Genomic DNA, 23,691 nt, shown 5'->3' with positions numbered 1-23,691 from the left:
CTCTCTCTGAACCTCCTCCGCCCCTCTCCACTGCACATCGCCGCCGCTAGCCAGCCAATTGCTCGCCGGAAGCCCGCAGAGGTGCTGAGATCGCCGCCGACGAATTCGGGCACCATCGGAGACGCCACCAGTACCAATCGACTCGTCGTCGATGACAACCTCGCCTAGCACCGTCGCCACCCCTCGCCGGAGTCCAGAAGCGCCGCCGACCCCCCTACCTCCGCCGCGCCAGAGCCTCCCTCTCGTCGACGATGACGACGACTGCCAGCCGTCGGATCTGCATCTAATCGCACGGCCACCATCAAACCGTACCGCTTCGGTAAGACTGACCCACTGACGTGCGGGCCCCTCTGTCAGGCGGCCCGTGGCGTGTGAAGCGTTACTGGGCCGGCCCAACCTCTCTCTTCCCCGTTTTGGCCTGTTAACTTTCCCGCCCAAGCCCACGTTTTCAAATTAATTTAATCCTTTTCAGAGAAATTTAAATACTGGTCCTGTCTTAGAAATTAAATAGTTTCAATTCTACCCAACCAAATTTGATGAATTTTATGTTGTAGGAAAGCTAGAGAAAAGATCTATCCAACCCCACTGGTCCCACCTTGAATGCTTTTGTAGAATTAATGTGACAAAAATAACAAGGCAGGGACTTTTGTGACTTCAATTAAATCTTAAAAATCAACCAATTTGAATTTTGAAGTGAATCCAATTGCTATAGTTCACATTTCACTTACACTAATTGTTTATGCAAAAATAAGGTATGGTTACCTTGAGTGATCATGGCCCAAATTAAATAAAGTACTATATGGCTATTTTAGTTAGTTGATATTGTCCAAAACTATTATGCAAATTATATGAAGTGTTTCACATTATTTAAATCTTCTCCCAAATACTTTCATATGAAGTATTGACCCCTGGTCAAATACTCTCACATGAAATACTTGGAGATTTTAAATCATAATAGGCATTATTAAATTGTATGAGGTATTCTACCTCATTTAAATCATTTTTCTCAAATGATGATGATGAATGGTTGACTTAGGTCAACCTGATTTTATGTATGATTATTTGAGAAGTTAAATCTTAAGAAGAGTCAATGAGAGGAAATTATTCCTCAAAAACTAAATGGAAACTATCATTTACATATGTAATGAGAGGGAATTATTTCTCCAACACTAAGTAAGAAAACCCTAGAATAATTTTGGTAGCAATGCTAAGTGATGATGCTAGATCATTTGGAGTGAGCCATTCATGCTAATTAAGACTACTTAAGTATTGCTTGGTGATTGTGTCCTCGTATTCGTGTATAGACGCTAGTACCGGAGAATACCAGGAAGAGGAAGGATTCTACCCAGAAGAAGAAGAGCACTTTGATCACCTCAACCACCAAGGCAAGCTAGACTACTGCAAGTTATAATGTTGCAAGCTAATATTCTTACAAAGTGCAAAGCCCCTTGGGGCAAGGCACAATGATTCTTACCTTTCTTACCATAAGCCTATCCCAAGTTTTTACCTTACAAGTTTTGACTTGTTTATTTAAAGAGTTACTTTTATAGTTAACTTTGGTCAAAGTGAAAGAAGGTGTTATCACCAGAATTTGACCGAGTCAGAGGTGGGCCGCGATCAAGATGGACTTGAAGATATATATATATATATAGAGGAAATACGTGAATCGGCCTTACATGCAAAGTTTGGGCTAGTTTGCCCTTGTATCTGTAACATATTAGATTACGTGTCGGTTAGGAGTTAGAGTTTTACCCGTGCACAGTTAGGTGCACGCCTGAATTAGAAAGTCCCTTGGACTATAAATATGTATCTAGGGTTTATGGAATAAACAACAACCAACGTTCAACACAAACAAATCTCGGCGCATCGCCAACTCCTTCGTCTCGAGGGTTTCTCCGGTAAGCACCATGCTGCCTAGATCGCATCTTGCGATCTAGGCAGCACAAGCCTATCTCGTTGTTCATGCGTTGCTCGTGTCTGAAGCCTTTTTGATGGCGAGCAACGTAGTTATCTTAGATGTGTTAGGGTTTGCATTGTTCTTCGTATCATATGCTTGTCGTAGTGCAACCCTCATGCATCTAGCCGCCCTTACACCTATCTTAGGTGTAGGGGCGGCACCCGCTTGATCATAGTTTAGTAGATCCGATCCGTTACGGTTGCTCCTTGTTCATCAAGGATTAGTTTAACATCCGCAATAGTTAGGCCTTACAAAGGGTTGGAGGATCCAGCGGCGTGTAGGGTGGAGTTTGCTAGCCCTAGACGGGACGTTCCGGGGATCAACTTCGTGTTGGTTTTTAGGCCCTGTCTAGGATCGGCTTACGGTCACCGTGCGCGAGCGCGAGGCCCAATCGTGAGTAGGATGATCCGATTATGCGGTGAAAACCCTAAATCGTCGTAGATCTCATCGGCTTTATCTTGATCAAGCAGGACCACCATATATTCGGACACCTTGTATGAATCATGGGTGGATCGGCTCTTTGAGCCGATTCACAGGATAACCTGAGAGCCGATCGAGGCTCATATTTAATGTTTACGTGTATGCCATGCGAGAAACTAAGCGAGGCATCATCCAACACCTTCCCGACCAGGTATAGGTCAGGTGGCACGCCCTTGCGATAGCATCGGACGTGTGACCGGGGAGGCTTTGCGGGCCGTCGCTCTGAGGGACTGGGGCCAGCCGCAGCCCTAGTTGTTCCCGGCTCTACTGTGTTGCCAGTCGCTGCCCGCCGGTGGGTTTCTGACGCCAACACATTCTGGCACGCCCGGTGGGACGACCTTCGACATCCACCACATCGCCATCTACATCCGAGATGGCGGAAAGCACTCCGGTCAAGTACGAGGATCTGCCTGATGAGCTCAAGAAGAAACATGACGAGATCAAGGCAACCCTCGAAGCCGAACTCATCGGCTCTTTCCACCGAACCCGCTCCCATGGCGTTAGGTGGAAGGGGTTCACACCTGAAGGCGCACTCGATGGAGTGGACATGTCCGCCCCGTCAGAAGAACGCACCAGGTCGCTGCGTCGAGAGATCAACTACATGGTGGCTCATTCGCTGCACCGCCACTCGGAGAGCCTGGTGAACACTTTGGAGCGTGTCGCTCTGCGCGTGGTCCAGGAAAGCATGAGCCACCGGTATTCTCCGTCGGGACCAGCTCTGGGGACTTTCAAAGGAGAGATGCCACTCCGGTCCCATCCTCCGCTGCCGTTCGCATGGGCAGCACCGGAACTGCCGAACTCATCGGCATACGTCGTCTACAAGATTGGTGGTGATCCTTGTGACTACCAATTCCTACTTGAGGCACCCAAGGAGATCCCGCACGGATACGCGTGCGCATACGTACCAGACTGCAATACCTGGGCACTCTCGAACCAGGTTGCAACAGCAGGGCCTCTGGAACAGCAGGAGGAACGTCAGGAGCAGATCTTGAGAAGCTAACGTGGCTAGCTAAGTACGCCACTCCGACAAACCTCCGAGCCCAGCTCCTGCAGCTTGGCTTAGAACCGGAAAAGCAAGCATGGTTGGTTAAGTATGCCACCCCGGCGAATCTTCGGGGTTCGACACCTTCAGCCATCACCGCGGATCAGATTTGTGCAATCCTGAAAGATCAGTTCGGCATGATGCCGAAAAGGAAGACGTTCGGCTATACCAAGCCGTACCCCAACGAATACGAACTGATCCCGCTACCACCCAAATATCGGCTCCCGGACTTCACAAAGTTTAGTGGATCAGATGGTTCCAGCTCCATCGAGCATGTGAGCCGATATTTGGCACAACTGGGCACGATCTCAGCATCAGACGAGTTGCGTGTGAGGTTCTTCGCACAGTCCCTCACAGGATCGGCTTTCGGGTGGTACACATCGCTGCCACCGAACTCCATCCGGACTTGGAAGCAGTTGGAAGAGCAGTTCCATGAACAGTATCGCTCAAAGGCTTCCGAGGCTGGCATTGCCGATCTAGCACAAGTACGACAGAAGCGCGGGGAGACAGTGTCAGAGTACATCCAGCGCTTTAGGACCATTAGGAACCGATGCTTTTCGGTTCACGTAAGTGAAAAAGAAGCGATCGAGTTGGCGGTGGTGGGTCTCTCATCATCGATCAAGGACGTGGCCTCCCAAGCGAGACTACCCTTCATTGGCGCACATGGTGCGAAGGCTGTCAGCATATGAACAGGCGCCACCCGGATGTTTACCAGGACAAATTCAAGCGTGCGGTGACCCTGGTTGAGGCGAGACGAGGATGAAGGTGTTGCGGGAGATCGAGAGGTGGCGAGTGGCTGAATGGACTCGAGCGGCGAGGCCCCGTGTCCCGCAAATGGGTGAAGCCACAAGGCCCCCCAAAGGGTTCGACTTCGACGTGACCAAAACCGAGCAGATTTTCGATCTCTTACTCACGGAGAAGCATATAAAGGTACCCGAAGGCCACAAGATCCCCACGGTGCAAGAGCTGAACGGAAAGCCATACCGCAAGTGGCATAACACGTTCACCCACACCACCAACGACTTGCAGGGTGTGGCGGCAGCGATCCAAATGGCGATAGAGAATGGACGGCTAATTTTCAACCGAGTACGCCATGAAAGTCGACACACACCCCTTCCCCGCCGTGAACATGGTGGAGTATACTTACCATGGTGGGTGCCAGCCAGATATCTCGTGCAATATCAACATGGTAGAGCTTGGAAACCACTCTGGTAAGGACGGAGATGAGGGTAGCTGCTCTCATAGCAAAGATACAAAGGAAGCCGCTCCACGCGATCGGCTCCGCCAAGACGGCAAGCGCTACGTCACAGAGGGAGAAGTGAAGAACATAAGATATCAGCGACCTCTCTCTGATCACCTCCTCAACAAGTATGTGAGTCGGTATGACCAACGCCGGCGATACGGCGATGATGATGAAAGAGATCGTCTGGCCAGAGAAGCCAGAAGACATCGTCGGCACGATCGCGATGAGGAGATGCACGAGCGCCGTGCCAAGGAAAAGTCAGGGAGCGAGACGACGTGGATAGGCACCGGGACTGCCCCTTCTTCGGACACTGCTGGGATTCAGGAATGAGCCGATTGCCCACAATCGGCAATTGCCCAGAATGCAACCAGAAGAAGAAGGAGACAGCCAACGTGTCCGTGTTCAAGCGCCTAGGACCTCTCCCGCCACAAAGCAAACGTGCTGAGTTCCCTCGGTTAGAAGATCTCGAGGATTCAGAAGACGAGGGGGAAGAAGAAGACAGGTACCACCGACCAAGGTGGTGCCCTGATGGGCTCAGCCGTTCCCAAAAGCGCAGGATTCAGCGATTGCGCGGCCTAGAGGAAGCCGAAAGGCTATACTTGCATACACTGAGGAAGGCACGACCTGGTCTGGCCGCGAAAGTCCAGCGAACCCTGGATGAAGAGGGTCGTCCACGGAAAATGGAGTGGCGCCCCAAGCAAAGGAAAGCCGATGATGAAACATCGGCTGGCACAAACATGGTGCTCGTCCTTCCGACGAAGCTTAGTGCTCGACGATTACACGATGCACTCGAGGTGGACGACAGCGAGCGCACCAACATGATAAAATCAGAGATTGGGCTGGTTTTATCCACTGGCCTAACCGTGTAGCTGGAGCAAATCAATGAGCAAACGTGGCGAGGCTGATCCTTGTGATCGGCCCCAAAAATTTATGGAGGAACATTACAAAACCTTCATCGAGCAAGCAACATGGAGGCCGATTCCAGCAATCGGCCAAAATTATCCTCACCATCCATTCTGCCTGGGTTCAGCATGTAATCCAACAGGGGATACCTGAAGAGCCGATACCATCAATTCTCTTGACAGAATCGGCTCGGGGGGGCACCTAGGTGGATGAAACACGAGGATATGCAGTAGGAATGTCTTGCAAGTGCCCAGCAGCCCAAGATATTCTTTGATGATGGGTATGGAGGTATGGGGGCCGATACATAAATCGGCCGTAAAAAAAAAAATTAAGCACAGCCGATGCAGCAGACATCGACTTAAGGATATAAAGCCGATGCATGGCCATCGACTCGAGAGGTATAACTGTGATAATCAGAGGATCAATGGAGCAGGAAGTGGATCCTCTCTTCAAGGATCTCCGGGTTCTCTTTGCGAGTATTCGTGTTTGCAGTATCGGATCGGCTGGCTACGTCATGATTTGAGGCTAATGGCGGCACATTTGGCTGATTCGCCTTGATTAAGGCTCGGGGGGCAGCTCGCCCTAAAGATCCTTGCTTTGAGAAGCCGATTTGGTTGGAATCGGCTAGCCCTACATCGCAACTGGTCTGGAGAGTGGCGTTTTTTGTTACGGAGTCATCAGTTTGAGCATCCAAGACAGTTCCAGGGCTCTCTTAAAGGTGCCTGCTCAAGATCAAATCGCCAGTCTACTAAGATCGGCTGTGCCATCGTCATCGGCAGAGTTGGCTAGCTTGGATGGATGACTGAATTGGCCTGTCTCGCAGATTATCGTAAGAAACTGATGCGTTGCCATCAGTCATTAAGCATGGATTAGGCCAACAGTCGACAAGGTCAGATGAGGAAAAATCGGCGAAATCAAGTTAAAAGGAAATTCTTCATTAATATTGGGATTTCTTACAATGAAGAGCCGATTGCTCAAAAGAAGAACAAAAGAAGAGCCGATTGCTCAAGGGACTACTGGTCCTACATAACTACTCCTCGCTAGCGTCGTCGTCGGCGTCGCCATCGGCGCTACTGCCGGAGAAGTCCTCGCCGCTGCTGTCCCAGCCGTCGGCTGGGGCTTCCTCCTCCTCCTCGTCATCATCATCATCCTCGCTATCCGCCCAGCTGCGGAAGCGCTTCGTTGGAGGATACCCAGCGGAGGAGGAGGAATCATCTTCCTCCTCCTCATCTTCTCCTTCCTCGTCGTCATCGTCGTCCTCGCTGTCCGCCCACATGCGGGAGCGCTTCTTCGACGGAAGCCTGGCGGAGGGGGAGGCCCTGGTCTTCTCTGCTTCTCCTTCTTTCTTCTCCCTGTCAGAGGAGATGGGGTTCGCCCCGGAGCGGGGGTCGTCCTCTTCCTTGTTCTTCGGCGACGATTGGAGAGGGAGGCCTCGAAGCGGAGGAGGAAGAGGAAGACATGGCTACGGGGGAAGAGGGTTTTTGGCGTTGGTGGACAGAGAGCAGAGCAAGGGGATGGAGTGGTGAACCGTTTGGCACAGATAAATAAAAGGAGTGTAGTGGAGATTTAATGCCATGACGGTTCTCGAGGATGTGATGCCGAAATTGTCAATTCGTACAGAGAAGCCCAGGAGGCGAGGCGTAATGATGGAAGATTCTGCGGCAGTTCTGCTCTGCCACGATATGACCCGACGAAAGAAAAGCGTAATGATTTTGGAAATGACATTTCCAAAACCAGGGGGGCATGTGTTATCACCAGAATTTGACCGAGTCAGAGGTGGGCCGCATGGACTTGAAGATATATATATATAGAAGAAATACGTGAATCGGCCTTACATGCAAAGTTTTGGCTAGTTTGCCCTTGTATCTGTAACATATTAGATTACGTGTCGGTTAGGAGTTAGAGTTTTACCCGTGCACGGTTAGGTGCACGCCTGAATTAGAAAGTCCCTTGGACTATAAATATGTATCTAGGGTTTATGGAATAAACAACAACCAACGTTCAACACAAACAAATCTCGGCGCATCGCCAACTCCTTCGTCTCGAGGGTTTCTCCGGTAAGCACCATGCTGCCTAGATCGCATCTTGCGATCTAGGCAGCACAAGCCTATCTCGTTGTTCATGCGTTGCTCGTCGCTGAAGCCTTTTTGATGGCGAGCAACGTAGTTATCTTAGATGTGTTAGGGTTTGCATTGTTCTTCGTATCATATGCTCGTCGTAGTGCAACCCTCATGCATCTAGCCGCCCTTACACCTATCTTAGGTGTAGGGGCGGCACCCGCTTGATCATAGTTTAGTAGATCCGATCCGTTACGGTTGCTCCTTGTTCATCAAGGATTAGTTTAACATCCGCAATAGTTAGGCCTTACAAAGGGTTGGAGGATCCAGCGGCGTGTAGGGTGGAGTTTGCTAGCCCTAGACGGGACGTTCCGGGGATCAACTTTGTGTTGGTTTTTAGGCCCTGTCTAGGATCGGCTTACGGTCACCGTGCGCGAGCGCGAGGCCCAATCGTGAGTAGGATGATCCGATTATGCGGTGAAAACCCTAAATCGTCGTAGATCTCATCGGCTTTATCTTGATCAAGCAGGACCACCATATATTCGGACACCTTGTATGAATCATGGGTGGATCGGCTCTTTGAGCCGATTCACAGGATAACTCGAGAGCCGATCGAGGCTCGTATTTAATGTTTACGTGTATGCCATGCAGGAAACTAAGAGAGGCATCATCCAACACCTTCCTGACCAGGTATAGGTCAGGTGGCACGCCCTTGCGATAGCATCGGACGTGTGACCAGGAGGCTTTGCGGGCCGTCGCTCTGAGGGACTGGGGCCAGCCGCAGCCCTAGTTGTTCCCGGCTCTACTGTGTTGCCAGTCGCTGCCCGCCAGTGGGTTTCTGACGCCAACAGAAGGTTACTAGAGTAGTAAAGTTAGTCTCAAGCTAGCCAAGCAAGATAGCACCCCTCATGATTAGTGCTAGTGCTAAATATTAAAACTTGACTACTCTAGATGGGAACATGTGACTTAAAATGAATTTGAAACCTTGGAATGATGAGTCATTCCATTGAATGATTTTTTGAAGGTGAATATGACCAAGAGAAGATGGTGATTTTTGATATAAAACTGATATTGGTTTGAATGCGATACCTTTCCAATTTTGAGTACCCCCACAATACCTGATTATGGGTAGGGCTTAACTGGAAATTTATGCATCTTAGTATGGGTTCCCTCTGAACACACATCATAGGGGTTATGCCGAGGCTGCCTCCGTTGTTGATGAATGATGTGAATTGAGGTGAATTGTACGGCCAAGCCCTGTGCAGTTCCCAGGTTGACAGTTGGTCTTCACTGGGAGGCCAAGCTTATGGGGACAGATGCTCATACTAGGATTTGTAAGTGAAAGGTTATGGTTGATGATCCGCGTACTGTGTTACGATGATTCGGGGTAATCCCGACGGATGAAATCAAATGTAGTGGCATAAGTGTGCAACCTCTGCAGAGTGTAAATCTATTCGAATAGCCGTGTCCACGGTTACGGACGGTTGGAAAGGCCATACAGTGTCCGATGTCAAATGTTTGAAAATGATGGTGAAGTGAATGGTGAATGGTGACTTGTTTTTGAATCACCACTTGAGTTGTGGGAATGACACTAATGTTCCCACTTGAGTTAGTTAGCACATGAATAAGTCTTTTCTCAAATACTTGTGAACTAAAATTGGCTTTATGCAAATAAACTAGAGCTTAGCACCCCTTACTAGAATTGTTAGTACTTACATTAGTATTAGTTTGCGAGTACTTTAAAGTACTCACGGTACGTAGTCCCCGGCTATTCAAATGGCCGGACTATGAAGAGGACCAGAACTATCAAGATGACGGCAACCAAGATGTCTACGACAACTAGGGAATCTTCCGACGTCAGACGTTGGCCCGTGGACTAGAGAGTCCCTTCTATCTTACGCTTCCGCTATGAACTTGTGTATGTCCGTTGATCAGTAGATCAACTATTTGTGTAATATTGGATCATGTGATCTATTTGTAAGACGACTATGGTATGTAAGGAATGATGACTTATGATATTCAACTGTTATGTCTCGCAACAACAATATTCCTGGGATTGCGATGTATGGCATAACAGGCATCTGGACTTAAAAATCCGGGTGTTGACACCAGGTCTCAAGAGGTCCAACCGGGTACGGCTAGGTTTACAGGAGTCCTAGCTCTAAACATTCCTTGTTCGGCTGCTCCTTTTTCTTGTCCGCCAAAGAATCTTCTGATGCGCCATCCAAGTGGCCCGCCTTGCCATCGAGTACCTTCATGGGCCTCCAGTTAGATTGTATAGGATAGGGCAATGTCGGTTACCCGACGGGTCATGCCCACGTCAATAGCCCCCGAGTGTCTAGCCGAACATAGTTCGGGTAGAGACTAAAGCATGCCTCCACCTAATGTTCTTCTCTTCGATTGTTCTTGTCCATCTTGTATCATCATCTTCTTCTTCTATCGCGTGCGCGTCCAGCGCTCCCGATGGGAGTAGCCCCCGAGTCTAGGTACGGATGCTTGCAATCCGTGCGTAGACTCATGTTGTACCACTCGAACGTTTTACTCTGCCGAAGTTTTTCTGCAAGTCTTCATGGGTCATCCGATACATTTGTACCAAGGCTTGTTTTCTTCAATAAGTTTTCAACTCGTAAGGGATAATGAGTAACGTGCCCAACTTTTGCTGGTTAACTGCTGATGGCAAAACAACGTCACCCTACGCAGAATCAAGTCCCCGGGCATGATCCTGGAGTGCAAAAAGTTCTATCGGGTGCGCGTCCAGCGCTCCCGATGGGAGTAGCCCCCGAGTATGGGCTCGGGCGCTTGCAACCGGGTGCAGATTCGAGCTCAACATTCCATCCTTTTCTTCAGACGTTTCAGACGTTTCTTCACAGGAATATGTTTGAGTTCTCATTTTATCGGGTGCGCATCCAGCGCTCCCGATGGGAGTAGCCCCCGAGTCTGGACACGGGCGCTTGTGACCGGATGCAGACTCAAGCGTGACCATCCGATGATTCTTCATTTTCCTTCGACTGCTCACGACAGTCTTCATGACGTCACTGATGACGTATCGCTGCTGTGGTTTGACTGACAAGACTTGACCTGACGGGCTCACCCTAGTTCTGCGCGGACAGTTTTTAGGAAGTGACCAGTGCACGCGCATTGACCGAGGCATCTCCTCGATTTTCGCACGTCGTGGGAATAATGGGCCGCTGGTTCCGTTCTTCTCTTAGATGCCACATGTACAGCCAGATCTGATCCACCTCCCACGATGCCTGCGAAGTTATGGCCATGATCTTGCATCAATTTTACGGCATAAATAGAGAGCCTCCTTGCTTTTACTTTTTACGCCTCCCACTGCTCATCTTCTCGCCCAGCCTTTCCTGTCACCTCTGTTCTTCCCTCAAGAGCTTCACGCGCCATGGGCAAGAAGAAGAGCACCAGCGCCTCAGACGCAACCAAAGTCAGCCGTGACTGGAGCGCCTCCGCCATTTCCAACCGCGACGTGAACAGGCTGCGAGCCCTAGGCCTCATCTCCTCATCTGACGATGACATTCGTCTTCCAGGTCATGTTTCTCGCCCAAGGCCTCCGAAGGGCTTTACTGTTATGTTCGCTGCTTTCTTATTCCGTGGTCTCTCTCTTCCTGCCCACGAGTTTCTATGTTCCCTTTTCTTCTACGGGATTCAGCTCTGGCAGCTGACCCCAAACTCCATTCTCCACCTTTCTATCTTCATCACTGTCTGTGAAGCCTTCCTTGGCATTGACCCCCACTGGGGTCTTTGGAGGAAGATCTTCTATGTTATGCGTCACAACGACAGCAATGGCCCCCCCGTCGTCGGTGGCGTTGGCTTTGTTGTCAGGAAGGAAGTCGATTACTTCGACTACCCGATGAAGGAATCCGTCCAAGGCTGGCGCAATAAATGGTTTTATCTGCGAGACCCCTCGGTGCCTGGGCAGCGCTCGAATCTCCCTCCTTTTGAAGATGTCCTGATAGCTCAGCCGAAGAAGTCCTGGCGTAACGCGCTTTCTCCCGAAGAGAGGGCAATAGCCGACAAGCTGTTCGACCAGGTCGTGGATCTGAAGAACACGAGAGGCTTGACAATGTGCGGCACTGAGGTAGTCTCAGTGTTCTTACAGCGTCGAGTGCAACCGCTAATGTCTCGGCCCCACCGGCTTGTGGCTTTATACTTGGTAAGGACGACAAGTCGAGGGTCAGCTCTGCCGACCTATCGGCTGATGAACTCCGAGATGAAGTTCGCCGCTTGACGTGCCTCAGTATGAAGGACAATATTGTTCTGACCACGGCTCGTCTCCCGTATGATTTCCGCCATCTTCCAGCTGAGGTAACTTTTACTGTTTCTTGTTCTTTTATCGTCATCATCGTGCTGTTTTTCGTCTTTTTGCTGATTCTGCTTCTGCCGGCAGGCTTCCACCGTGGCTCAATGTTATCCTCCTACACCCGAAAGCGGTGTGGAACCAGAGGATGATGATGATGACTCCGAGGAAACCGAGGACGTCCAGCATGCCCTTGAGGACAGTGACGTCCAAGAGGATGAAGCTGCCGAAGATGATGCCTTCATCAGGAGCAGGCGATGCAAACAGATAAACGAGGACCTTATTACAACGGCTGAATCAAGTCCTAGCGAACAAGATAATGATGACGATGAAACCGCACCGCCTTCCCCTGTTATGAAAGGTTCGACAGGCTTTTTTGCTGTCGAAGACGACCTGGACCTGTGAGCATCTATTTTCCCTTTGTAACTTATCCTTTGTTGTTCTGTATGCTAATCATCTACTCTTCTTAAGCAGCTTTGATGATGATGACGTTCCTCTCGCAAAGAGGGCTAAATTATCCTTTGAGAGAGCTGTATCAGCCAAAGAACCGAAGCCCTCTCCCGCCAAATCGACGCCGCCCTCACGAACGACTGTAGAGAAGATTCCGATGTCGAAGGTTATTCCTTCTGGCGACGCTCCCACCTCGTCGGTTGCTCGCGACTATGTAAGTGTTTCACTTGTATTGATTTCTTTCTTGGTTTGCCGAGCTTTCTTCATCCGATCGAATTTTCTTGGTTTTCTCCGTTGCAGCCGATTTATGCCACAGTTGATGCTGTGGTAGACTTCGCCGAGCAGTTCACCCGACTAGAATCTGAAAATGCTCAGCTTCGGAAGACCGTCAAAACTTCGGCTGATCAGGTGGTGGAGGCCAACAGGCTTGCCACCGATGCTAAAAACGAAAACGCCTTGCTGAAGGACGAGTTGAAAAAGCTAAAGCAACAGATGAAGGATGAACAAGATGCCAGGCGCGAGGCTGCAGCTGCAGCCGACAAGAAGGAAGGCGTCCTTCGTGAATCCATTACTAATTTATTGGGTAAAGTTCTTAGCACATAACTCCTCCTTTAGTATTTCCTTTCTGGTTGCTGATTCGTCCTCTTTCAGAGGCTGCCGACATAACCATCACTCGGGCTCGTCTGCTTCGGGAGGACTCTACATCTGATGCCCTTTCGCTCGCCGCTGAGGCCAATGTCCAAGTTCTTGGACTTCTGCAGAAGACTAGAGGAGCATTGTCGAGGCTATACTCGATGATCTTCCCAAAGGTGAAGCAGGACAAGACTCTTGGCGAGATGGCAGATGCTTTCCTCGTCGACCCTTCTGAGCCTGTAGAGGTATTGAAACGCCGTTCCCGCCTGTTTGGAGCGGTACTTACTTTCCAGCTGCTGATGGGTCATGGGATGGGCTCTGACTTAGAGAAGTTGTCTAAGGCGTTGTCTGTGGATGACAACAATCATCTAATCGACCTTGAGCCCTTCAAACGATCGGCAGTGACATGCGCTAATCAGCTCCTCAAACTGGTTGATGAGGCAAAGACCAAATCTACACCTGAGGCTACCCCTGGTTCATCGTCTGCACTTCCTTGAATGCTTGCTCTATTAATTGTAACAATCATCTAATCGACCTTGAGCCCTTCAAACGATCGGCAGTGACATGCGCTAATCAGCTCCTCAAACTGGTTGATGAGGCAAAGACCAAATCTACACCTGAGGCTGCCCCTGGTTCATCGTCTGCACTTCCTTGAATGCTTGCTCTATTAATTGTAATTAAGGCCTGACGCAGTTAGACTCGACCTTGTTTTATTTTGGCTCTGTAGCCAGTTCGAACAATCTTTTGAATGTAACATATACACTCCAGCGCTCCCGATGGGAGATTTATGTTAATGATGTTCTGAACTGAAAGTTGTACTGCAGATTCCTTCATCTTCTTCCTGTGCCGAACCTTTTTCAAATTCTTCGGCTAGCGATGAATCTAGCCTTGCTGATAACTATGTACGAAATCGTGTATCTGTAGATGGCCCCTTTTGCTTCCACTGATCACAGTGAATATAAGGACCGAACCTTTTGTTACACAGCCCTCATTACTTATTATCAGTATTTGACCACCTAATTTAATGGTCTGCACAAATCGAAAATAATCTTTTCAGAGACACGTTTTTTTAGCATAAAAGAGTCCAACTTAACAAATCTATGTACAAATGAGACCAACTCACCAACATGATGTTACCATATGTGGACGGGCGAACCACCTGATATAGATAAGATATATTGATCGGGAAGCCTTATTTTTATTATTATTAGATAAGATATATGTATAGATAAGTATAAAATATCCGTGTATCATCATGGTAGATATCGATATCATATAGTATCAACATAAACCATTAATTGTAGCCCCTCAGAATAAAAAAGATGCGTTCATTTATTTGCATATTTCCAATAGAAATTATCTTCATATATCCTCAGGATAGACTGATCTTGGCCAGATTCTGTCAGTCTCGCTTACCTACACACAAGGTGCTCGGTCTATATAAGCTGGCCTGGGCCAAGTGCTTTGGTATTGCATCCATCAGGTCGCTCCATAACTTTCAAGCTCTCAACGCGCACCACACCATGGCCACGGTGGAGCTAGTCGCCTGTTGGTTCTGGGTCGGCCTGGCTCTCATGCTCCCTTGGATCATCCTCAAGCTGTGGAAGCGTGGTGACACTGGCGTACAGAACCTCCCGCCCAGCCCGTGGCGGCTGCCGGTCATCGGCAACCTCCATCAGGTGATGGCCAGCGGCCCGCTCCTGCACCACGCCCTGGCCGACCTCGCGCGCCGCCTCGACACGCCTCTCCTGTATCTGCAGCTCGGAGAGGTCCCCGTCGTCGTCGCCTCGTCCCCTGAGGCCGCACGGGAGATCACCAAGACCCACGACCTCAGCTTCGCGAGCCGGCCGTGGAGCCCCAGCGTGCGGGTACTGGTGGCTGGCGGCGACGCGCAGGGGATCATGTTCGCACGCTACGGTGCCCTATGGCGACAGGTCCGCAAAATATGCGTCCTTGAGCTGCTCAGCGCCCGGCGCGTGCGCTTGTGCCGCCACGTCCGGGAGGAGGAGGCCCGCCGCCTCGTCGCTGCCATCGCCGCAGCGGCGGCGCAGGGCAAAGCCACTGTCGACGTCGGCGAGCGGATAAGCGCGGCCATGACGGACTTGGTGGTTCGGCTCGTGATCGGCGACCGCTTCGATCGGCCAGAGGAGTTCTTGCAGGTCTTCAAGGAGGGGAAAAAGCTTGCCACCGGTAAAGTCAGCCTCGGCGACCTATTCCCGTCATCCTGGATCGCGAGGCTTTTAAGTGGCAACATGCGCCGGGTGGAGGCGAACCACCGCAAGATGTTCGAGCTGATGGACCGTGCCATCAAGCAGCACCAGGAGCGCAGAGGCAACGTGGAGGAGGAGGACATGGTGGACGTGCTCCTCAGGTTGCAGAGCCAAGATGATGACCTCGACGAGCCGCTTACCATGGGAACCATCAAATCCTTCTTGCGTGTAAGCTTGATGATCATAGTATATACTACTAGTACCTGCAATTTCATATTGACTGCCCCATCATTCTGATGCACTGATCGATCGCCCGATCCTTCAGGACCTTTTCAATGGCGGGAGCGAGACAGCGGTGATAGAATGGGTCATGGCCCAGCTCATGAGAAACCCGAGAGTGATGCAGAAAGCACAAGCCGAGCTGCGCGAGAGCCTCCAGGGGAGGCAAAATGTCACAGAAGATGACCTGAACAACCTCAGGTACCTCAAGCTTGTCATCAAGGAGACGCTGAGGCTGAACAACGCGGTGCCGCTGCTCATGCCAAGGGAATGCAGGGAGACGTGCAAGATCATGGGGTACGACGTGCCCAAGGGCACCACCGTCTTTGTCAATGCGTGGGCGATCGGCAGGGACCCGAAGTACTGGGTCGACGCCGAGGAGTTCATCCCGGAGCGGTTCGAGAGCAGCGCAGTTGATTTTAATGGCACCGACTTTGAGTTCATACCCTTTGGAGCTGGACGGAGAATGTGTCCAGGGATGGCCCTTGGTCTGGCGAGCCACGAGCTTATGCTCGCCTCTCTACTCTACCACTTTGACTGGGAGCTCCCAGCTGGAGTCTCGCCGAGCGAGATGGACATGACAGAGGAGATGGGAGTGACCATGACAAGCCGAATGAAAAATGGTCTTCACCTGCGCCCAATTGTTCGTGTGCCCCTAAAAACGGCCACATAGGCTATCTATACTAGATGATACCCCACGGGTTGCTGTAAAAATCTATATTGCACATCATAATTTATTAGCTATAGAAGAAAATGACAATCATGTGAGGGTTTTGAAATTGCATTTGAAAAGTTTATTTTAGTAAAAAAGATGAAGTTGATATATGATTCTCGATAGTCATGTATAAAATCTTCTTTCCCATAAACAGCATAATAAAATAATTTCAGAAAAAAACACAATAGAATGATAATCCTATCCAAGATCTGAAGTCCAACTTCGTTTTCTCTACACATTTGTTAGTATGCAAGACACAACAATACTGAGAATAAATAGATCGGTTGCATTTGGAAGTTTCATTTGGAAGTAAAACAGACCCATTATAAAAGAAAGTACATGCTGTGTGTCTTATCAGAAGGCAGCAAACCTGACATAAGACTGCAGTTCTACCGTAATAAGGTAAGACATTTTGCTCACAACTTGCGGAAACAATTAAGCTATATCACTTTGGTGCAGAAAACTGAGTTTCTTTTAACAACTGACCATTACTTCTACAGAATTTATTTTGATAACTGAAAATTACTTCTAAATAACCATATCTGAAATTCTGAGCGCAATATAGTCATAGTGACAGAATAGCATACCTCCAAGAAGAAAAAAGAACCATGGAATTCTGAACGCAATATAGTCACATGTTCAGGTAAAATAAGTTAATTTTCTTCTGCTTTCTCTCTTTTCCTATTTGTCCGGTTAGACAACTTGTGCAACATCACTTTACACAAACCTATACCAATAGAATCCTACAAAGGAGAAGAAAACAACTGACCATTACATTTGTTCTAACTTCAACCTAAAGTGGCGTGTCATACAAAAATACAATTTGCAGCAGCCAAATTCGAATGACACAAACATTACATGAAGTCCTCAACTGACCAGATAACTTGTCAGAAAACCAATTTTCTTTGCTCTCTCTGAAATTTATTACAAACACTATAGGAAATATTAGGGTAATGTTACCGGAGTTTCATATATGTCCCAAAGAACTGAAATGTTATCAGAAAAATGTGTGGGAGAAGAAAGAATTAGCACCTACCTGATATCAAAGATTCCTTTCTCATACTATCTTGTACATATTTCACAATGCTATACATATCTGGTGCAAAACGGAAAATTGTTAATACTGCATAAAGAATTGCCATACTATTTTGTCGGAAAATAAATTGCAATACTTGAGTTAGAATCAGTCAAATGAATTCATTAACTTCATTAAAGTATTGCTTGATCCAGTAGACAGAATAGATAGACATGGGGAATGCACCTGATGAAAAAGTGGAGTAAAAAATCTCTCACCCATTTCATCCAACATCTGTTGGCAATCTAGGCAGTTCAGAATTGTCTTTCTAGTCAAATCGGTAGAGTATATACATTTCAGATTGGTGCCCAGCCAAAGCGTCATCCTTATGTAGAATGTATATCAAATATCAAAAGGAAATCAGGATAGCAAAGTGTCATCAAAGATAAAGCGTTGTCCTGACACCAGAGATGTAAAATGTTATCACAGTGGGCATTCTGACGGAAAAAAACTGCTGACAAGTTACCCAACGGATGCTAGAAGGCACGAGTAGCTGCCCAGCCGAGTTGTAGTTCAGCAGCTAGAAATATCCTAGTTGGATTTGATGATATTTCTTGGGACCAGACCTACAAAGATGATGACAGCCTCATTATACAGTTAACAGATCATGTTAAAATACAATCTGAAAGAATAAAACCAAGGAAAACAAATAAATCAAGAACACCTAGGGACTGTGGAAGATCAACAACGGCTGCAACAAACCATCGGAAATCCAAATTAAATCGGAGTGGCCTTGAGTGAGCAGGAGGCTCAGTGCAATGAAAATCCAACCAAATCACGGGGAGGCAAAACGTCGAGCAGATTTGGAGCGCAACCTAACAATTGACAAACATGAGAGAGAGGATAATAGAAAAAAAGAGAAGGAAAATCTGGAACAGACAGATACCAAAGTGAAGGCTGGTGCAAGACATCGCGAGCAGGCAACTGCGCTGGTTGTCTAGGGTAGCTTTTTAAACATGGAGGCGGCAGCTGGTGAGTTTATCTGAGCAGTTTCTTGCGTGTTTGGAGGGCAATGATGATGAAATCGTGAGATGCATCATGCACCTTCAAGAGCATTTGTGGTGACAAGTTCGTAGAGGCGGGGACGGCGGCCCCAGCGGCGGGCCTGCGGGCGCTCCGACGAGGCGTCAGGGCGCGGAGGACTGGGTCGCCGGGGGGCGGACGCCGGAGACCGGGGGGAAGGAACCGCAGGGCAGGTTCTGGACCTCGTTTTCAGATCTGGAGAGTGAGGATGAGGTTGAGGTGTTGGCGAGCGCTGGTGCCTCCGGGGAGGAGCTCACCGGCCTGAGCTCGCCGTCGCCTTCGCTGCCGGAACGAGTGACGCTAGGGAGCTTCATCGCTCGGGCGGAGGAGCTGGGGGGTTCTCTCCGTCACCGGCGGAGGGCGGCCTTCGCTCCTGGCGGAAAGGGCTCCCTTTTCCGTGGAGCTGGGCGTTTCTGGCGTCTGGGTGACGCTCCTGGGCGGCGGCAGGGGCCGGTGCGGCGGCCGGTGCTGGGGACGCACCAGGGGATGGCGCGCCCGTCGGCTACGGTGACCGGGGAGGGCCGCCAGCGGGCGGAGGTTGGTCGTCGTTGCCCGGAGCCGCCGAGGGAGGCGGCGGCGGCTGGTGGACGGGCCCCCTCGGTGGAGTTTCCTCCGGAGGCCGCCTGGTTGGGCCCTGAGTCGGCCTGCGCGGCCCATCCACTGCTGCTCCTGGTGCCCTCCGCGCGTGGGCCGGTGGGGGAGACCTCTGGTCTGTTTCGGCCCGTGGTGCAGGAGGCTGAAGGGGAGGCCCATTCTGGGCCTGGCTTGATCCAGTTGGCCCGGCCCGGGGGGGTTAACTGGCTTTGGCTGGTCAAAGGCAGCACTTCACCTGAGCTAGGTTTTCCTGCGCGTCTTTCTGAGGTGCGGCGGCGGCGGAAGTGGGCGAGGAAGCTTCGCAAGATCCCTGAGCCACCTCCGTTCTCGCGCTCGTTTGCGGAGGTGGTGCGCATGGAGAGACGGGGTGGAGGCCGTGGAGGCGAGCGGGGAGGCGACCGGAGCGACGCGCGAGGTGGGCCCGGCGGCGACCGCGGCGCCGAGCGCGGGGCGGATCGCGGTGGCGGTGGCGGGGACGGCCGCCAGTCCTACAACAACTACTACCCCAACAACGGCGGTCAGCGGCAGTCCGGCGACAATAGCAACCACGGCAACGCCGGCCAGGGAGGGCACAAGCGGCGCTTCGACGAGGGGGACCGGAGGAGGCCGCTGTCCGAGGGGCGCCAAGATGGTGGTCGCTGGGGAGAAGAGGATCAACGTGGCAGGGCGATGGCGAGGGAGGGGGGCCGCAGGAGCTCCCAAGAGGCGCCTCGCGACAGGGGTCAGCAGCATCGTGGCGGGGCTGGGGGTGGGCAGGGAGCCAACCCCGGTAATCCGGCGGCCGAGGTGAACAAACCTCCGGCGCAGGGAGCGGCCGGACAGCATAAGGGGAAGAACAAGGCCAAAGGGGGCGGTGGGCAGCAGCCGGGCCAGGGCAACGGCGGTGAATGCTTCCGGTGTGGGCGTGCCGGGCATTTCCAATCCGAGTGCGAGTTCGACCCCCTCTGCGTGCTGTGTAGCAAAGAGGGGCACATCTCGGCGAACTGCCCAACCCGTGGGAAGGCTTTACGGCTGCAAGCGATGGGCTTCGCCATCACGGGCGGCGGCTTTTACAACATTGAGGTGGAACCGATTCGCGATGAGGAGAAGAATGATCAGTTCATGGCGGTCATCAAGTTCGACAAGCAACAGCCACTCTCGGCGATCCAACTATCTGACGAGCTGAAGAACCTGGTGGATGATCTTTGGGATTGGCAAGTGTCCAAGGTGTCGGAGTCCGAGTTCACGGTGTGCTTCCCCTCTCGGGCCACCCTCAAGATGAGCACCGGCAGCGGCAAGCTATACCTTCCGCTGAGCAAGGCCGAGGTTAGCATCAGGGAGGCTTTCCTCGCGCCGCGGCCAGGGAAGGCCTTTCCCTCCACTTGGGTTCAGCTGACGGGCCTGCCAAGGGATATGATAGAAAAGGATAGGCTGATGGTCGGCATGGTGATGATTGGGAGGCCGTTGGAGGTTGACGAGCTCTCCCTTCGAAAGTGGACGACGGAGCCTGTGAGAATGAGGTTCCAATGCCGGTTCCCGGAGCGAGTCAAGGGGACGGTGCAGCTCACTGTCAACGGGGAGCCGTACACCATTGGGGTGCAGGCGGAGCTGGGACGCCGTGGCCCGGGTGGGTCCGGGGATGGCGGGCCTCCTATGCCGCCGGCGCCTCCCAGGGATGATGACGGTGACGACGAGTCAGAGGAACACAGCCATGAGGCGTGGAATCGCCATGGGTGGAAGAAGAATGGCGACAAGGACCAGGGCCAGGGAGGCGAGGTCGATTCGCAGAAAGGGGGGACGCTGATTCGACAAGGCTGGCGGCGGTGCTGGGCTCTTTCAGCGCACCGCAGCTGGGCAGGGAGGTGGCCGGCTAGTTCGATCAGTACGGCTCGAATTTGCGTGCTTTCCCTGCGCTGGTGGCCGGGGAGGCTTCCAAGGCTGTGGCCACGGTGGTGGATGCTGAGGGTGTCGCGACGAAGAGGTGCTGCACCCTCGACGTGGCTACGGACTCCGACATGCTCTCAGGGGAGACGGTGTCGCAGGTGCTGGACCCGGCGTCGGACTGGGTGATGTCCAGCTCGTCTGGGGACGGCCGGCCGGGGGCCCAAGCTGCGCCGAACCCCACGACCCCCACGGCCGGCACACAGGTGATGATGACGTCCACTGGCGGCCCGACAGTGGCCAACGAGGTGGACTTGGTGCAGGTGGGGGTGATTCCTTCGGCGGCGCGTGGAAGGCGCACCAAGACGATCCTGGTGGATGACGGCGGGAGCAAGCCCGGGGCCAAGTCGGTGCGCAAGAGCTCCAGGCACAAAGGGACGACGGCGAACAAGACGGTCATGGAGACGGCGCAGCCGAGAAGAACCTTGAGACAGGTAACTTTACCACCCTTGATACCCTCTCGGATGATCACTTACTTTCGGTTGCGGCGGACAGTTGTGTGGTTTTCACACCGGCGGCCGGGACGCCGGTGGAGGCCATCTCTCTCATTAGGGCGAAGGAACGTGTTGAGGCGGCCCTTGCGGCGGTGGCTTCCCGCAAGGAGCAGGAGCTGGCTGCGTGTGCGGCCAGGGAGGCTGCACAGCCCAGCTCGACGGGAGGGGAGGGGCCCCTTGCCGCCGGCTCGGCGGTGACACCGGTTGGGGAGGCGCGCACAGCTGGGGAGGCTGTCGCCCTTCTGCCAGCTGAGGTGACAGCCCACGGACAAGGGGCTGGTCCGGGGAAGGTCTCGCGCACCACTCGCCCACGGCGTGCGACCTTGGCTGTCAGGAAGGGGCAAGGGAAGAGGAAGGCACCCAAATGAAAGCACTGGCGTATAATCTGAGGGGTTTTGGCCGCGAGGGGCGCCGAACCCAGCTCAGAGATTACATGCGGAGCAACCGGCTTGACATCCTCGGCCTGCAAGAGACTATCAGGCAGGATTTTACGGCGGCCGAGCTCCGGAGCCTCGAGTGCGGGGGACAGTTTGCTTGGAATTGGCTTCCAGCAAACGGCCACTCGGGGGGCCTACTTCTGGGGTTTCGGGATGAAACCTTCGAGGTGGGGGAATGGAGAAAAGGGGTTTTCTTCATCTCCGCTAAGATTCTTCAACGCAATATCAACATGATTTGGTGCTTCATGTTGGTGTATGGCCCGGCCGACCATGGGAGGACGGAAGAGTTTCTGGGAGAACTGGAGCGGGCGGTTGCCGAATGTCAAGTTCCTTTGGTAATCGCCGGAGATTTCAATCTCATTCGCTCCGCGGGATACAAGAGCACCGACAACATTGATTGGCCTAGGGTGCGCCGCTTCAATGACTCCATCGCCTCCATGGCGCTGCGGGAGATCAACCGGGCTGGGGCCCGGTACACGTGGACCAACCGACAGATTAACCCGATCAGGTGCGTCCTAGATCGGGTCTTCGTGTCCACGGCCTGGGAGGCTCGCTTTCCCCTTTGCTCGGTCACTGCGGTTACGAGAATTGGTTCAGACCACAACCCGCTCCTACTGGACAATGGGGAGGCGACGAGATGTCCACCGCCACGGTTTTTCTTCCAAACCTGGTGGTTCAGTGTCCACGGCTTCGGGGAGCTTGTGAGATCCAAACTCAACCACTTTCTGCTGGACTTGGGTCCGCATCGGGACTGCATTGATCTCTGGCAGTGTGTGGCTCGCAACCTGCGGCGGTTCCTCAAGGGCTGGGGAGCCAATCTGGGCAAGGAGAAGTGACTCTTCAAAGAGAACCTTCTCGGCCAGGTCGAGGAACTTGACCGGCAGGCGGACGGGACGGGTTTGGACGAAGAGGGATGGGCCCTCAGGTATCATTTGGAAGATCAGTTGGTCATGATCGACCGGATGGAGGAGGAATATTGGAAGCAGCGGAGTAGGGTGCGCTGGACTCTGGAGGGGGATTCCTGCACCAAATACTTCCACGCCATCGCCAACGGCCGCCGGAGGAAATGCTCTATCCCACGGCTGATTACACCATGGGGAGGTGGAAGACCAACGGGACCTGATGGAGCATGTCTATGACTTCTATCGGGGGCTCATGGGGGCGCCTGGGGAGGATAGGGTATTCTCCTTGGCTCCCGACCTCTGGGAGAGGGACATGAGAATCACGGAGGGGGAAAACCGGGCCCTGGAGCTCACCTTCACGCCAGAAGAACTAGACGAGGTTCTCCTGAGCATGAAGCCGGACTCGGCTCCGGGGCCAGACGGCCTACCAGTTCTGTTCTTCAAGAGATTTTGGGGAATCTTGCGAGGACATATCCTCACGCTTCTGAACGACTTTGTCCTTGGTAGGGTGGATGTGGCGCGTCTCAATTTTGGGATTATTACGCTGATCCCCAAGGTCAAAGGAGCGGACACCATCAAGCAATTCAGGCCCATAGCTCTCATTAATGTTGTTTTCAAATTTGTGGCTAAGGCTTTTGCTATCCGTCTAGCGCCGCTTGCTCATAGGACGATCGACCGTAGTCAAACTGCGTTTATCCGTGGTAGATGTCTACATGAGGGGGTGCTGGCCTTACATGAGTTTATGCACGAGCTTCGAGTTAAGAGGCTTGGGGGCCTCCTTCTCAAGCTTGACTTTGAGAAAGCTTACGACAGAGTCAACTGGGACTTTCTCCAGGAGGTGTTGCTGAGAAAGGGATTCTCGGCCATGGTGGTTCATCGCTTGATGCAGTTGATCAGGGGTGGCCAAACTGCCATCAATGTTAATGGAGAGGTGGGACCTTTCTTCCGGAACGCGCGGGGCGTTA

General features: G+C 51.9%; 1 protein-coding gene across 1 annotated transcript; it reads left to right on the top strand.

Annotated features, from left to right (window-relative positions):
• Window positions 1-14,561: 14,561 nt before the first annotated feature.
• On the top strand, window positions 14,562-16,416 carry LOC124691896 (zealexin A1 synthase-like). Its single transcript, XM_047225179.1, has 2 exons — window positions 14,562-15,515; window positions 15,613-16,416. Exons 1-2 carry the CDS (start codon window positions 14,601-14,603, stop codon window positions 16,237-16,239), a joined length of 1,542 nt encoding a protein of 513 aa, XP_047081135.1. The 5' UTR covers window positions 14,562-14,600; the 3' UTR covers window positions 16,240-16,416.
• The last annotated feature ends 7,275 nt before the right edge of the window (window positions 16,417-23,691 follow it).

This window comes from Lolium rigidum, chromosome 2 (assembly GCF_022539505.1).
Source record: "Lolium rigidum isolate FL_2022 chromosome 2, APGP_CSIRO_Lrig_0.1, whole genome shotgun sequence".
NCBI classification, from domain to species: Eukaryota; Viridiplantae; Streptophyta; class Magnoliopsida; order Poales; family Poaceae; genus Lolium; species Lolium rigidum.
Note: the sequence above shows the minus strand (reverse complement) of the source record. Positions and strands in the feature narration are given on the sequence as shown.